The sequence below is a fragment of the Gymnoscopelus microlampas genome (assembly GCF_963454915.1).
Source record: "Gymnoscopelus microlampas genome assembly, chromosome: 2".
In the NCBI taxonomy this organism is placed as follows: domain Eukaryota; kingdom Metazoa; phylum Chordata; class Actinopteri; order Myctophiformes; family Myctophidae; genus Gymnoscopelus; species Gymnoscopelus microlampas.
The window spans coordinates 46,679,556-46,694,491 of record NC_139939.1 but is presented as its reverse complement, the minus strand read 5'-3'; the positions used below and the strand labels follow the sequence as shown (position 1 = coordinate 46,694,491).

Sequence of the window (14,936 nt, the reverse complement as noted above, 5' to 3'; positions counted from 1 at the left end):
AACAATTGTAATGAGGCTGTCCGTCTGTGGTTATGTACAGTACAGTACAGTATGTCTGCAATGACTAAATACACTGCATCATCGTCTGGTCACAACACAATATCATGACATTTCATAAGACAAGTATTAGATGTCTATAAACTGACAATAAATATGGTGCAAGTTGGCGGTCAAAGCTCAAGCGTGACTCAACTGTGCACACCTCTACGCCGCCATTCTTTACAATGGTACAGAATACCTGCACACCACTGTTTGTGGCACACTTTAACAAAATGAACAGTGGCAACCCTGGCAAATCTTCATTTCAAAACGCATCGCTTCATGCCGCGCTTCGAGCTTAAAATATGGAGATAAGTGGTTAACCCATTAAAACCGGGAAAGCTTCATTTTAGATTTTTGCGTTGACTATTCAAAAATAGCAGATATACAAGCTCCCTTCGTGCCGCACTCCGAGCTTGTACATATGCTATTTTGGAACATTTTTGAACTTGAAAGTGTGCAAACTAGTGATTTTGAAGGCATTTGTAGAATCGGCCTCAGGTCTTAGAGCAGTGGTTCTCAACCAGTGGTCCGGGGACCACCAGTGGTCCTTGGAAAATTTGGTAACATAGCGTCACAATCATTTTAACCACTTAGCTTTGGCTATTCAAAAATAGCAGATCTTCAAGCTCATAGCGCATCACCGAGTGCCGCGCTATGAGCTTGTAGATCTGCTATTTTTGAAAAATCTTGAAAATGTGTGCATATCTTTGAATATATATATATTTTTTAAGGCTAATTTTTAACTCAAATCTTTGTTTCTGCGGGTCCCTGGCACAAAAATATTTCAGATATTTCAGTCCGCGGCCAAATGTGTATAAATTCAGGGGTCCTTGGCATGAAAAGGGTTGAAAACCACTGTCTTAGAGACAATGATACATTGAGTGACAGTTAAGTGTCTCCTAACCTGGCTTGGCGTGTGTCCAGGCCTCACACTTCAGAGGGGTGCTGGCAGCGGAGGGCACTCCCACACCAGCAAGGTTCGCAGCTTGAACCTTGAACTCATAGAAGGTTCCCTCCGTCAGACCGTCAACCTGGAGTTACAGAAGGAATCTTCAAACACATACAGTACAAAACACAAAGTGCCTTCAGGGTTCCCACACACTAAATGCAAGGTGAAATTCCCTGATTTCTTTTTGTTTTCATGACCAGATTCCAAAACAAAATAAGTCTTATATACTGTATGTACACAATAACTAATTATTTACTTTTTTGGATACTGTACCACAACAGGATCAGCTATTTACCACTTACTGTTGTGAGTGACATGCCTAAACCAGATACACAATTAAAACTAATTATTCCATGGCCAAGGAATGTCTGGAATAGAATTTTCTAAATTCCATAACGGTCCAGAAATTCCATTCCCTTGGGAACCCTCTCTGTGTCTTTTAGCTAAGTCTTTTAACTGAGAGGGATCTTAACCCTTATTTTGCCAAACTAACTGATTTAGAAAAGCAGGAACTCTAGCCACAAGCCTTCTTACCTCAAGCTACAGTCAACCTACTACTGCATCGGTGTAATTCTCCCCATTAGGAAACTCATAGAAAAACAACAGTCTCATGCTTAGTGCAATCCAGTGGTGTAAAGTAACTAAATACGTGTACTCAAGTACTGTACTTAAGTAACATTTTTAGGTACTTTTACTTTGCTGGAGTAATCCAATTTTCAATACTTTATACTTCTACTCCACTACATCTCAGAGGCAAATATTGCACTTTTACTCCACTCAACTTTAGTTACTAGTTACTTTGTAGATTTTGATTATTATTAAAAAAAACACGCCTCAGCCCTAGATTTCGGCCATTTGAGAATAGCAGATCTACAAGCTCACAATGCGTCGCCATGTGACGCATCGTGAGCTTGTAGATCGGCTATTTTCAAAATGTTTTGTATACATTTTGAACTTGTGAAATGGGACATATACTGCACAATGAGTACTTTTACTTTTGGTACTAATATATTTTGATACAAATACTTTTGTACTTTTACTCAAGTACATTTTGAATACGGGACTTCTGCTTGTAACGGAGTACATCTACATCGCAGTATTGATACTTTTACTTAAGTAAATAATTTGAGTACTTTTTCCACCACTCTCACACCACTTACAGTGCAGATCCTCTCCTTGATGCCGGCCAAGTTAACTTCCTTCCAGGCCAGAGTGTCGGCATTGCGCCTGTCGACGTAGTAGGCGTTGACCTTTGACCCGCCGCAGTGTTTGGGGCTCTTCCAGGCAATGGTCATGGATGAGCCATCACAGCTGAGCAGGGTGATGCCGTGGGGGGCACTGGGGGTTGCTGTTGGGTTGGTTTGTTTAGTTGTTATTTTAGTTTAACATGTAATGCATACTAAAGGCTTTTACTGTAGCTGATGGCGCCTCTATCATTATCCTAAGCTACTTTGAGGGAGTTAAAGGGCAACTTCACAATTTCTTTTTACATGAATCGTTAAACATAATGGCGTAAAACATTAAACGTGTCGAAGCGTGTTGTATTACTTAGACTGTGCCGAGATTTGCCAGCGAGAGAGAACAAGCTTTTGACAGACAATTGGGGAATGATTTTTCAATCCTCAAAAAAGAAATCAGTGATGTTGCCCTTTACCGTCACGTTATATTGGTACAATTTGTCCTTGATGACAAAGACACTCAAAACGAAAGGCACTAATTTCAATTCTAAGTATATTTTTGTGGTCCAGAGTCAAACTCATGCACGTGGAGTATTTTCGTGTTAAATAAAACAATACAGTGGCATAGATGGTACTGTGATTCATAAATACACTGAATACAACAACGCAGTGGCATAGACGGTACTGTGATTCATAAATACAATCAATACAGTGATAAGCGGTGGAGGAAGTGACAACAGTGGATAAGTAAAAGTGGGAGAACAACATGAAAGCACATACCGTACTCCACACCCTTCCCTAAACACAACAAATGAAATGATCCACAGGATGATGAATGACAAACTGTCATTTTGATAGTGTGCAAATACTATAATTATTTTAACTTTTAATTGTAGTGCATTTATAACGCCTTTTATCCAAAGCACTTTACAATGTGCATTTCATTCACACTCACATTCACACGCCGACGGCGGAGGAAATAATGCAAGGCACCAACCTGCTCATCGGTAGCAGTTTGGGGTTCAGTGTCTTGCTCAAGGACACTTCGGCACTATCTCAGATCTACAAGCTCAAAAAGATTCGAGCCACGATTCGAGCCGCAATTCTAGCTTGCAGATCTGCTACTTTTTATGCTTTTGTGTGACGCTGTAGTCTGATCAAGTAGGGCGTTAATTTATGAAAAAACACAAAAAGTTAAAATATGGAGATAGGAGGTTTCTGCCCGACAGCGATGATATACCTGTCAGTCTGCTATTTTTCAAGTGGGACACCGTTGTGCGAGGAAGTATAAACGGGGCTTTACTCACCAAGGGCAGGCTCCACAGCGATAGGAGAAGACTCCTGTGACTCCTCACTGAGACCGTAGACGTTCACTGCCTGAACACGGAACGTGTAGGTCTCCCCTGGGACCAGGCCGTGAACCACAAACCTGAGAGTATAGGGATGGGACCATAATCGTTATTATCGTTTATCGTGATAATTGTCCTCCGTCATATACTAGGACAAATTAGCTTTTGTTGAGCTGCAAATTCAGTACCACACACTTAAACCCTCTATACTTGATAAAACGGACCTGTGAGGAGCACATTTGGTACACTCTTATTTCACTCTATACGAATCGATTCGGCAAAAATGGCAGATCTACAAGCTCACAACGCATTGTGCTGTGAGCTTGCAGGATATTTTTGGTGAACGTTTCCCCCCAGAATAGGGAGGCTGGGCCTGGGGGTTCAAGTTGTTAACACAATTGGCATACTCACAGTAGGTTTTCAGATGTGCACACGACTATTCCTATGGTATGCAACAGTAGAACCGTGACCACCCACACTTCAATCAACCAATAATAGTGTGTGTGCAAGGTTCAAGGCCACAGTGCCCACCCAGCACCCACACACATTCTTATGTATTGAGTATGATTTCATATAATAGAAAAGTAAAGAAATAAGAGCCAGGAGCCCCCGTGACAACATGGGGGAAGAATGAATGCATGTATTTGTATTCTTGTTTTCCCTTTGTTGATTGTTTAGTTTTAAATTGGACTTTTGCAGCAAATACTGTAGGTCTGGGATACACTTGATTTGTACAGTTAACAATCCATTTAACCATTTCAAAACATCTGAAAACAAACACAATCTGTGATGAGCTGCAACTGGCTCTCAGTTTGTGCGAGTAAGGATGTATGTAAACCATAGAACATTGCATATTAAGTCATACTGATCTGAGCACGTAGATCTGCTTGTAGATCTGCTATTTTTGAAAAATCGTGAAAAGTTGTGCAAATCTTTGAATGTATATTTTTTTAAAGCGAACATTTGTCACTCAAATCTTTGCATCTGGGGGTCCCTAGAACAAAATATTTTGAGATGGGGGTCCGCGGCCAAATGCATATAATTTTGGGGGTCTTTGACATGAAAAGGTTTGTGAACCACTGATCTACGGTATATGCTTACCTGTTGTTCTTGAAGGGCTTGTGGTTGCATGGGGTCCACTGCTTGCCGCCTGCAACACGGGAATCAATGTAGTAGCCCATGAGGTTGTTGGTGTGTTTGGGTGGATCCCATTGTACGAACACAGATGATTTGGTGTTCCTGGACACAATCACCTGACCAGGAGCAGAGGGGACGCCTATGTACCCAGAGTAAATAAAACAATTAGTGCGCTGTATTGTACGTATGTACAATATATACATACATAATACATAATATACTGTATAACCCATGCAATATCATTGCCATCATTTCCAACTGCTCTTTTTAACAGATGATACGACACCATATATACTTCTAATACTGTTCACACTGCTCACACCTAGTAGCAAGTCAAATTCCTTATACTGTATGTTAAAATACCCGGCAATAAACAGATTTTGATTCTGATTAGTGTCTCCTTTAAAGTGATACTCACCGTGTTCATGCAGGAAGCTTAAATAGTACAAGTGCACATTTATAATACGTCACCGTTTATGTAAAAAGGCATGATCATAGGAGACCTTAATGAAACCTGCATGATTAATAATCAAATACATTTTATAGGCATGAGAATCCAACAAGATACACGTGACGTGTGATCATTCTGTAAGCAAGTGAGCATACAGTGCGTACATTTGGCCCTTGACATTCTGTATACTACACCTTTGATAAGAGATGAATGACCTGTTATCCTGTGTCTGTTTTGTGGTGAAATGTGCAGAAATGTCTGATTGTGATAGGATGAGTGAAACGTGATGAAGTGACTTCATGAAGTTAGATTGAATGTGGAGCAAACTTTGACAAACCTCTAACCAGACCCCAGTCAAATTACTTTTGCAAATAGTTTGTTTGATAAAAAAAATAGTTTCAAGCTACAGAACGTACAGTAAGATCACAAATGGTGCAAATGACAGTACACACACTTTGTGTCAGATTCATTTGCACAGGAAATTATCATTTTGAATTTCAAACGGTCTAAACTTTTGAATGCAGCTATCGCCCCATGTGGCAAACCCATTTGTTTATGTTGAAGAACATCCCGTAACATTTACTTTAGATTTATTTGCAAGTGTCATTGGACTCAGGTCTGCTTGTAGTGTCCATTAGTCATGGTTAGTGTATTGAACAGTACGTTGAATGGTATAGTACAGTATGTGCACCGTTTTGACGTTGTTGTGACATTACTCAGTGACAGTGTCGTTGCAAAAACTCTGTGTTGTGATGTGAGAAACATTTAAATCAACATACAGTACCAGTAGGCTGCTCACTCCCTGAAACATACAGTCACATAATCTAGTTTTACCAAAAGGACAATTTGATCCGCATATACTGTATGTGCAAATTATATATTTGCGTTATAGCTTATTACAGTTTCATTGCTTAACAGACATGTAATACTGTACATGTCTGCTAGTCTGTGTATGTATTGTGTATATACTGTACACAATACATACAATATATATATGTATATGTATATATATATATATATATATATTATTTATTTATTAAAGCCCACCCTTACCATCCTTATCAACCTTTTGTATGGGCTCCGTAGCCATAGAGGGCCCGCTGGAGCCATACATGTTGACTGAATACACGCGGAACTGGTACTTTATCCCATCTTGCATATCAAAAACAGGATAACGAGGGGATTGCAGTTTGACTGCCGTGTTGATCTTCTCCCAGGATCCACTGAGCGCTAAGGCCTTGGGAGAGTCGACAAGATAGAGCCATCTACTGTATAAGAACTTCACCAATTTACTGTAGCATAAAACACAAAGATGTAATTACATTCTAAAAATAACGTGTGTATTATTATGTTTGTAGGAGTTGGGGTGGGGTTCAATTCACTTTAATCTGATTCAAAAAGTTTAAAGTTTGGTGTTCTTTCTCACTTATAAATCATTAGAATACTGTAGGCTATATGAACGCTGTCAAGAGGTTACCTTTTGAAAGTTTGGATTTTAAATGAAAATCCATGTCACTGTTGTTAAGTGAAATGAGCCCCAACAAAATTCACGATCCATGTGTTTACAATATCGTCTAAGATTCTGTCTAATATTACATACCTTCACACCAAAATCCTCCAAAATTGACACCAAAGTGTCAATTTAATTGCAAAAATGGGCCCACTCTCTCAGGAATTGTGTGCTGTGATAACTATTGTCCAATACTTAATAGTGTCGTTATGCCAATTCCCCTGAAGTTTGCAAAGTCCCTGTCAACCCCTACTTGTTGGTCTTGGGGAAGGTGTACTATAGATGACCGCAGGTCTCCTTCAATAAACATGGGAGTTGCCAGCCTCTTCAACAGGTGTTGAAAACTTGCACTTGTGCTATAACACTTAAACAATGCATCTGGTTCGTCCAATGTGATTGTGATGTCCATGTCAAATAATAAAATAGAATAATTTTCACCTGACAGTGAGGAGTTTCACAGAGAGGGTAACGCATGCAGAGGAACACGCTATCCCTCCCAGTTCCACTCTACTGTCCTGACCAACCTGTAGGAGTCACTAGTGCAGCCATAGAGAGCACCCTCGGTAACCAGCTTCCCACCCACTAACACGGCCAATTGTGCCCTTTGGGGCTACCGGCCAAGCCTGATGGCAACACGGAGGAATCTAACTTCAGTCTCCATGGTGGTGAGCAGGTAAAAAAAAAAAAAAAAAATTCAAGAGATTTTGCTTGCACACATGCGCATGAATGTATGTCCATTAAAATGTTGGAGCACAGTCTAACCGGAGCTGCCACCGGAGCTTCCACCGGAGCTGCCACAACGGCTGGTGCACGCAGTCGCGACATCCTCGTTTGTGTCTGTGCCGGTGGCCTCACTGACTTGGTTTGGGGGGCGGGCGTGAGGCACATCTTCTCAATGATGTACCAAAGTGGAGCCCTTCCGCGAGGTTTGGGAGGCGTCCAACTCAGCACAGCATATGATTTGCAAATCTCAGAAACATGCACATCTGTAGGCTCCCCAGGATTTTTTACATGACCTATATTGAGAGTGAACGGTGTTGAGGCATACATAAAAACTACATAATTTGTATCAGGAACTAGATTGATTATGAAATATGGCAAGTGAGATGATGAGTTTAGTTTTTGCCTTGCAGAAAGTGTTAGATTGAGGGTTACAGGAAAAGCTTGAGCTCGTTTTGGATGAACGAAAATTGAGTGGCTTTCAGGAAGCAAAACTGTTTGAGTGAATTAAAGCGTATAGCATTAAAGTGAGTTAGCGTGAGATAAAGAAATGACACCACAAAAGTTAGAATGGGAGTGAAAGTGGGACATGGTTAGGCTTATGTAGAGGATTAAATTGATTACGTTAAAGAGGATGCCTAAGTTGTAATGTTTTATGTGTAATGTGTTTTTGTCTTGTCGGTTGTCCTCTGTTACGCAAACGTTGTATTTATTGCAGCACACTCATAACTGACACAGAATTCATTGTTTTCTGTATGCAACTTACGATTGTACAGCAACTAGAAGTTCGGCCGAACGTCTAGCGTGACGCGTCGTTCACTTTGCAGTGCCACCTTACAGGCACCTCACAGTGTGAGAGAGAGTTTTGTGCTCTCCTAAATCCACGGCAGGCTTTGAAAGTACCCACTTCAGAAAGAGGTGACGTGCATCACCTCTCCAATGACCAAAAGCCACTATGGAAGCCGTCGAACTGGTGCGATCTGACGGCATCCTAGAATTTATAGGTAGGATGTGATGTCATGCGTGATGTCATGCTGTCGTGAGATTACGTCACACTGGCGTGATGTCAGATTACGTCACACTGGCTACATACAACGTTACAACGTACATACTGACAACCGACATGGCGCAGGATTCAAATTGTATATATATAGATAAATGTTTCTGTATTGTCCATTGCAAAGTCATTTGCAGACGATTGGGTTTTATATTGATGTCATCATACTCGTGTTCTCATTTTAATCCCATTCCTATCTTAAACGTGTGGAACATTGTAAGGAGTATTTTACCCTTTACAAATTCTGCAACATTTATATATGTGATGAACGCCAACAGCTAGCCCGCTGTGACCACAATGGCGATGATGGAATGACGTTGAATCCATTTTACATTTACATCGCAATGTAAACTCTCTTTGTTTACATTCTAAAATGTAAAAGCAAATGTTATTTACAGTAGCAGGTGCTCATGAGGCAGGGGAGGAAAAACGTGATATTAGTGCTCAACGTAGGATTGTGTTATCCATAGTATTGAGCCATTATATATATATAAAAGGTGATCCATCCGCTAGAGGGGTTCAACCCAGTCACATATACTACCTTCCAGGTCATCATCCTTGATCACTACGTCGTACTTTCCGTCAATCTTAATCACTGTCACGGACAGAACAACGACAACAGATTAATAATGGCGACACTTTGGTTTCGCAGCGACTGGCATTTCGAATTACCTTCCGCTGTACCTTCCAGCCTGGCGCTCTCGGCGGGGTCAATGGCGATCACTTTGTCCGACTTGCGGGAGGCCCTGCCGATGCCGGAGCTGTTGACGGCCCTGACGCGGAAGTGGTAGCTGTGGCCCGCGCTCAGGCCATGTGCCGGGTATTTACACACCTTCACGGGGGAGTCGTTGCACTGGACCCATTTGTCGCTGCCGGCCTCACGCCTGTGTGTGACACACGGTGACAGAAAGGTGACATCATCAGCCTAATGGTGGGATCATCAATCTCATAGACCATTGGTTCTCAAAGTGGGGACCGAGGACCCCCAGGGGTACTTGAGGGGGTTCCAGGGGGTCCCCAGCTAAATGATGGACAGGGACCAAATGGACCCTTATAGGTCTGTCACTCTGAGAGTGTACAAATGGAACCAAATGGAACCTAACGGGTCCATTCGGTTCCATTTGTACACTCTCAGAGTTAAATTAACATTGATTTTACAATATGAATTGGGGTCCCAGAGACATACATGCCATTAAATGGGGGTCCGTAGCCTAATGCATGTCAAACTGGGGGTCCTTGAAATTAAAATGGTTGAAATCACTGCTAGAGAGCCGTATAAACCTTCTCTTATGGGGGTCCCTAGCTTATCTTTTCAAATGGGGGTCCGCGGTCTAATAAGTGTCTATTTGGGGGTCCTTGGCACGAAAAGGTTTGAGAACCACTGTCATAGACAACACCACAATGATGTCATTTCGGTGAGTGATTGTTACACTGATCTCATTATCCTCACCTTGAAGCAATGCTTTGATATTCTGAATCTCATCACGTTCTTTTTATTCCCTTTTTATTCCCTTAATTATTCACAGCCATTTGGCTCACACAACCAATGTTCCAGAATCAACTATCCTTAACAATGTCTTTTTTCACCTTTCATGGTGTGATATGTTGTTATTCATGTCGCTATGGCAACTCAGGTCATGCAGTTCATGAGCACATTTCAAAGCACAGGTTACTAAAGCACAGTGGTGGAAGAAGTACTCAGATTTTTTTTACTTTTACGTAAAAAGTAGCAACACCACAATGCAGAAATACTCTGTATTCAAAATTGTACTAAAAGTACTCATTATGTGGAATGTACCATTTCAAAAGATTTTTTAAAGATTTTTGTTTAAATGTTTTCAAAATGTGTCAAAATGGCGAAAATAGCAGATCTACAAGCTCACAAAGCGTTGCATCTTGACTCGCCGTGAGCTTGTAGACCATCTATTTTAGACAATAGACAATGTATAAAATAGGGTTAAATTGGTTACTACATAACTTGTAACTAAAAGTTTGCAAATAATTGTAGTGGAGTAAAAAGTACAATAATTGCCTCTGAGATGTAGTGCAGTAGAAGTACAAAGTATACTAAAAAAAGTACCTCAGAATTGTATTTAAGTACAATACTTGAGTAAATGTGCTTTACTTTCCACCACTGCTCAAGTACGGTACAACTAACTGACCTGTCTACAAAGTATCCAGTGATGGCCGCCTCATTGGTGGTGTTGGGGGGTTTCCAGGCAACGAGGACGTAGTCCTTGTTGACGTCATAAGCCTTGACGCTCATTGGTGCACCGGGTGCACCGGCCGCAGGGGGAGCGGCGTCTAGGGAGTGGAGTAAACAAGGATGTATAGGGAAGGAAAGGAGGGAAGGTAGTAGGCAGAAAGATAGACAGACAGAGAGAGCGTCAGAGAGAGAGAGAGTGACAGACTAGTTTTAAGTAAAATGCAAAACTTGAACTTAAAACTTAAGGTAGTAAAGAAACAGGCTAGGCAAGGAAACAAAGTACTGTAACAACGACCTAAAAAAAAGTTATCCTCAGGTTTATTTCCATTTGGGGATGTGATGGGAATCTAACTACCCTACAGTCATGACATTTTGCATGTGAGGTAATGTCATTCATGCTCAGACACATCTTCAGGTTCAGTGGGGTGTCAACGTCGAACTTGGTTCATAGGCAATCAACTTAACGATTAACCTGTCACACCACGGCCAAGAAAGCTCTTTGCACGCTCTCATAATCACCACGGTTTGATTTTGATTGTGTGTTTTTCTCAATAAAAGTAAGAGACTAGTTACTTTTTTCCTTTTTTTAGTAGGTTACCGTTACCCCATTCTCTGTACAACTACCTCAAACAATAAAAAAGAGTTCTATGGGCCACTTCTCAATGACTGAACCGTAAGAAAATACGGGAACATACTATTCACTCCTTTAATCCTTTAATGATACAGTAAGCTGCCAACGACACGTAGTGGAAAAAGTATTTTTTACTTAAGTAAGAGTATCAATACCACAATGTAAAAATACTCTGTTACAAGTAAAAGTTCGATATTCAAAATGTACTTGAGTAAAAGTACAAAGGTATTGGCATCAATATGTACTTAAAGTACCAAAAGTAAAAGTACTCATTATGCAGAAATGTCACATTTCAAGTTTTCAAAATCTTTTGAAAATAGCCAATCTACTGTGAGCTTGTAGATTGGCTATTTTCAAATAGCCGAAGTATATTATATAGGGCTGAAGAGGTTAATGTATGTTTTGTAATAATAATAATAAAAATCTGCGAAGTAACTAGTAACTAAAGTGATAGGTCTAAAGAACTATCTATTTTATGAATGATCTTAATATCTGCCATTTCTTATTATGATATTGTGCCGCTCAAGTCTGGTGTCAAGCTGTCACTTTTCACCTAGAAGTCAGGCCTTTATGGGCATGTGTTTACCATATTTTAGCGTGCCATCTTGGCATCACTCAATCATCTGTATTAAAATAATTGTAGTGGAGTAAAAGTACAATATTTTCCTCTGAGATGTAGTAGAGTAGAAGTAAAAGAAGTATAGAAAATTGGAAATAATCCACTAAAGTAAAAACACCTCAAAATTGTACTTAAGTACAGTACTTGAGTATATGTACTTAGTCACTTTCCACCACTGCTATTCACTCCTTTAATCCTTTAATGATGAGGTGCCAACGACTGATGGTTGGATGTCCTCTTTAGAGTCAAACCAGTTGGTTTGATTCTGAAGAAGACACAACAAATGAAATGATTAACCAAATGAACCCATAGCGGCTCTATTCTGGTGAAAACATTCAGCAAGAAGATTTGGTGTAGAAGGAAAAAAGGGGCGGACCAAGTAGAGAGCCCGGGGGGGTCAAGGGGTAAATTTGTTAAACCCCATGGAGACTTGATTTCATGGCTATCTTTTTGTTTTTGTGGCATTTCTAAGCCAATAATTTGATGATCAGCGGACCGGTAGGCAGCGGTTCCGGTAGGAGACACAAGGGAGGGTATTTGTCTCCTACCAGAACTTCCGGTCATCAAATTATTGGCTTAGGAATGCCAGAAAAGATATCCATGAATTCAAGTCTCCATGGGATGACTAATCGATAGAAAAAAAAACTTTTTGGGGGTGAACTATCCTTTTAAAGTGAATCATTTGCTCTATATTATTTTCTCTGGGTTCAGTCGTTAAGAAGTGGCCATATAACTGTTTTTAGTATATTGTGCTTTCTGAGAACACCAATCTGTGTGGAGGGGCTGAAGTGCAAGAGATAAGAGATGTGGCCTGTTTGTAAAGGTTTCTGTCGTTTTATACCCATTACAATTGCTGTAAATTTACTGTGGATTGATCAGTTGGGAACAAAATGAAAAATACAGAAATACCTGCAATCAAAATGGCCCATGTTTTGTTTGTTTTATGGGGGAAAGCGAACATTGTCTAATTGTTTAAGTGTTGCATCACTCCTGTACCTGAAACAAACAGGTAGGCGCTGTGCTCGGTGGTGCCCTCCTTGGTGAAAATACGGAGTGTGTACAGGCCCTCATCGTCCTTAGCCAGGTCGGTCAGGGTGAGGGAGGCCACTCCTCCAGCTGCAGTCATCGCCACCAGTTTACCTGGCTGTAGCAGCTTGTCTGGCAGCAGATAACATGGAGACAGTTACAAACACAAATACTACACACTTTGAATTTTTGAAAAATAGGCTCAGCCCACATACATGGACCATCTTCACATACAGCTACCACTTTGACAGGTAAATGCAAGTTACTGTATTAATACTAATTATAGGGTTTTTTCACATAGGCGTCTCTGTGTATTCGCATCAAGTTAACTGTACAGGAGGGGGCGTTTTTTGTTGTAGGCAAAGTTCGGCGACAGCCTGGGGCCTCAACGGTCAGAGGGCCTCATGAAATATACCCACTTTAAAATATATATATATATAAATAAACGTAATAAATAAAACATTTATCCTATACCGGTACACACCCCACTGATATGCAGCCAGGGCCATTAAAGTTAATTTGCTAAGTTTTTGACATGCAAATGACCATGTCTCGCCGCTGTCTCTGTCTATCCTGCCATGTCACTTTGTTTCTGGCACACACACCCCAATTTTGTATGTAATGTTAGTAAAGCCTGATAAAAGTATCAAACTCCCAAAATGCACCAGAATACTGGAAATTACATTTACTCTGGGCGGGGTCAGTGACACTGAGCCGCAGCCGGGGACTCATACCACGGTTTGCCTAGGGCCTCCAGATCCCTAAGTCCGCCACTTATAGTACAAGCTGGTACACAGTAACACCTAAATCAAACACACCCACAATGCCATTACATTCAGCTGTGTTTACCCAGTGAAAGGGCCCAGGAGGTTTTAAGTGTTGCTTATTAGAACAGTGGAGTTTACTACATTGAATAGTGTCATTTTATCAATGTGGTTATGACTGTGTGGCTTCTATTCCTGACTGAATTAGACAGACAGACAGACAGACAGACAGACAGACAGACAGACAGACAGACTGACTGACTCATAGTGGTATCATGGGTTTGGTATGGTCTGATCCAGGAGTGCATGCATTGTCTGTGTTTCTCACAGCGGTCTTACCATCTCTGTACCACTGGGCCAGTGGTGGCAAGTTGGGCAAGTCTGGCACCACGACCATGGTTGAAACCAGACTAACGGCTCCTCCCTCCACTGCGAAGGTGACCCCGAAACACTCCAGCAGGGTAACTTCCAGCTTACTGCGGTGGATCTCGCCCAGATGGGGCACTGGGCAAGAGAAAATAGGAGGGTTGTTAGCACATCACAAATAGCACATCTACAAGCTCACAATACGTCGCAATGGAACACATTGTGAGCTTGTAGATCGTCTATTTTCAGCGAAGAGATTTGTTGTAGAGAGGAAAAAATGGAGGGGCCACGGTCAATGAAATATACTGTATAGGGTTTAAGTGGTTAACCTCAGTTGGATTGCAATGATTCATATGCCAACAATTGTTAATTGTTTGTGACCTCTGAAGTAAGTCCTTCTAGATCAGGGGTTTTCAACTGATTTTGACCCAGGGACCACCATCCTGACTAAGAGCAACCTGGGGACCACCACTATTGTGCGTGGTGGGTCCATCATAGACCCACCCCACACAATAGTGATGGGGGGTTCATGCACTACAGGGAGCTGGAGAAAATAGCTATAGGCTAATATCAATATAATATCTAATAATATACAGTGATTTTGTTTGAATATGATGGAATATGATTAAAGATTACTGTGGTCACATAGATGCTAAAGCTCACATTTCATATCACACACACACACCATACAGTAAGAACTCCTGTAAGTTATTAAAAGTAAAACATTTTAAAAAAATGCATGGCCAGGGATCACCTGCAATACCTCGGACCACCGGTTGAAAACCCCTGTTCTAGATCAAGTAAATACCTACAGTGTAAAGGTTAAATGTAAAACGTAACACCAATTTGAAGCTTATCGAAAGTATGACCTCCCTCATGTAAACTAATATATCTAAAACATCAGCAGGGGTTGTAAACAAGGTCTTATTTT

At 40.9% G+C, this 14,936-nt stretch overlaps 1 protein-coding gene across 3 annotated transcripts in view; it reads right to left on the bottom strand.

Moving 5' to 3' along the window:
* The window catches only part of myom2a (myomesin 2a), a 42,665-nt gene that overhangs the window by 15,726 nt on the left and 12,003 nt on the right, over positions 1 to 14,936 (bottom strand). The window contains exons 9-19 of one of the 3 annotated variants that reach the window (XM_084074253.1): positions 13,979 to 14,143; positions 12,846 to 13,007; positions 10,556 to 10,697; positions 9,078 to 9,277; positions 8,935 to 8,988; positions 7,379 to 7,632; positions 6,160 to 6,343; positions 4,620 to 4,794; positions 3,477 to 3,598; positions 2,152 to 2,339; positions 947 to 1,073 (exon numbers count right to left, since the gene is read on the bottom strand). In XM_084074253.1, the coding sequence (XP_083930379.1) occupies positions 947 to 1,073; positions 2,152 to 2,339; positions 3,477 to 3,598; positions 4,620 to 4,794; positions 6,160 to 6,343; positions 7,379 to 7,632; positions 8,935 to 8,988; positions 9,078 to 9,277; positions 10,556 to 10,697; positions 12,846 to 13,007; positions 13,979 to 14,143 (1,773 nt within the window). Of the gene's footprint in view, positions 1 to 946; positions 1,074 to 2,151; positions 2,340 to 3,476; positions 3,599 to 4,619; positions 4,795 to 6,159; positions 6,344 to 7,378; positions 7,633 to 8,934; positions 8,989 to 9,065; positions 9,278 to 10,555; positions 10,698 to 12,845; positions 13,008 to 13,978; positions 14,144 to 14,936 lie in introns of all 3 variants that reach the window. The other 2 variants (XM_084074254.1, XM_084074255.1) reach the window with 2 other exon arrangements.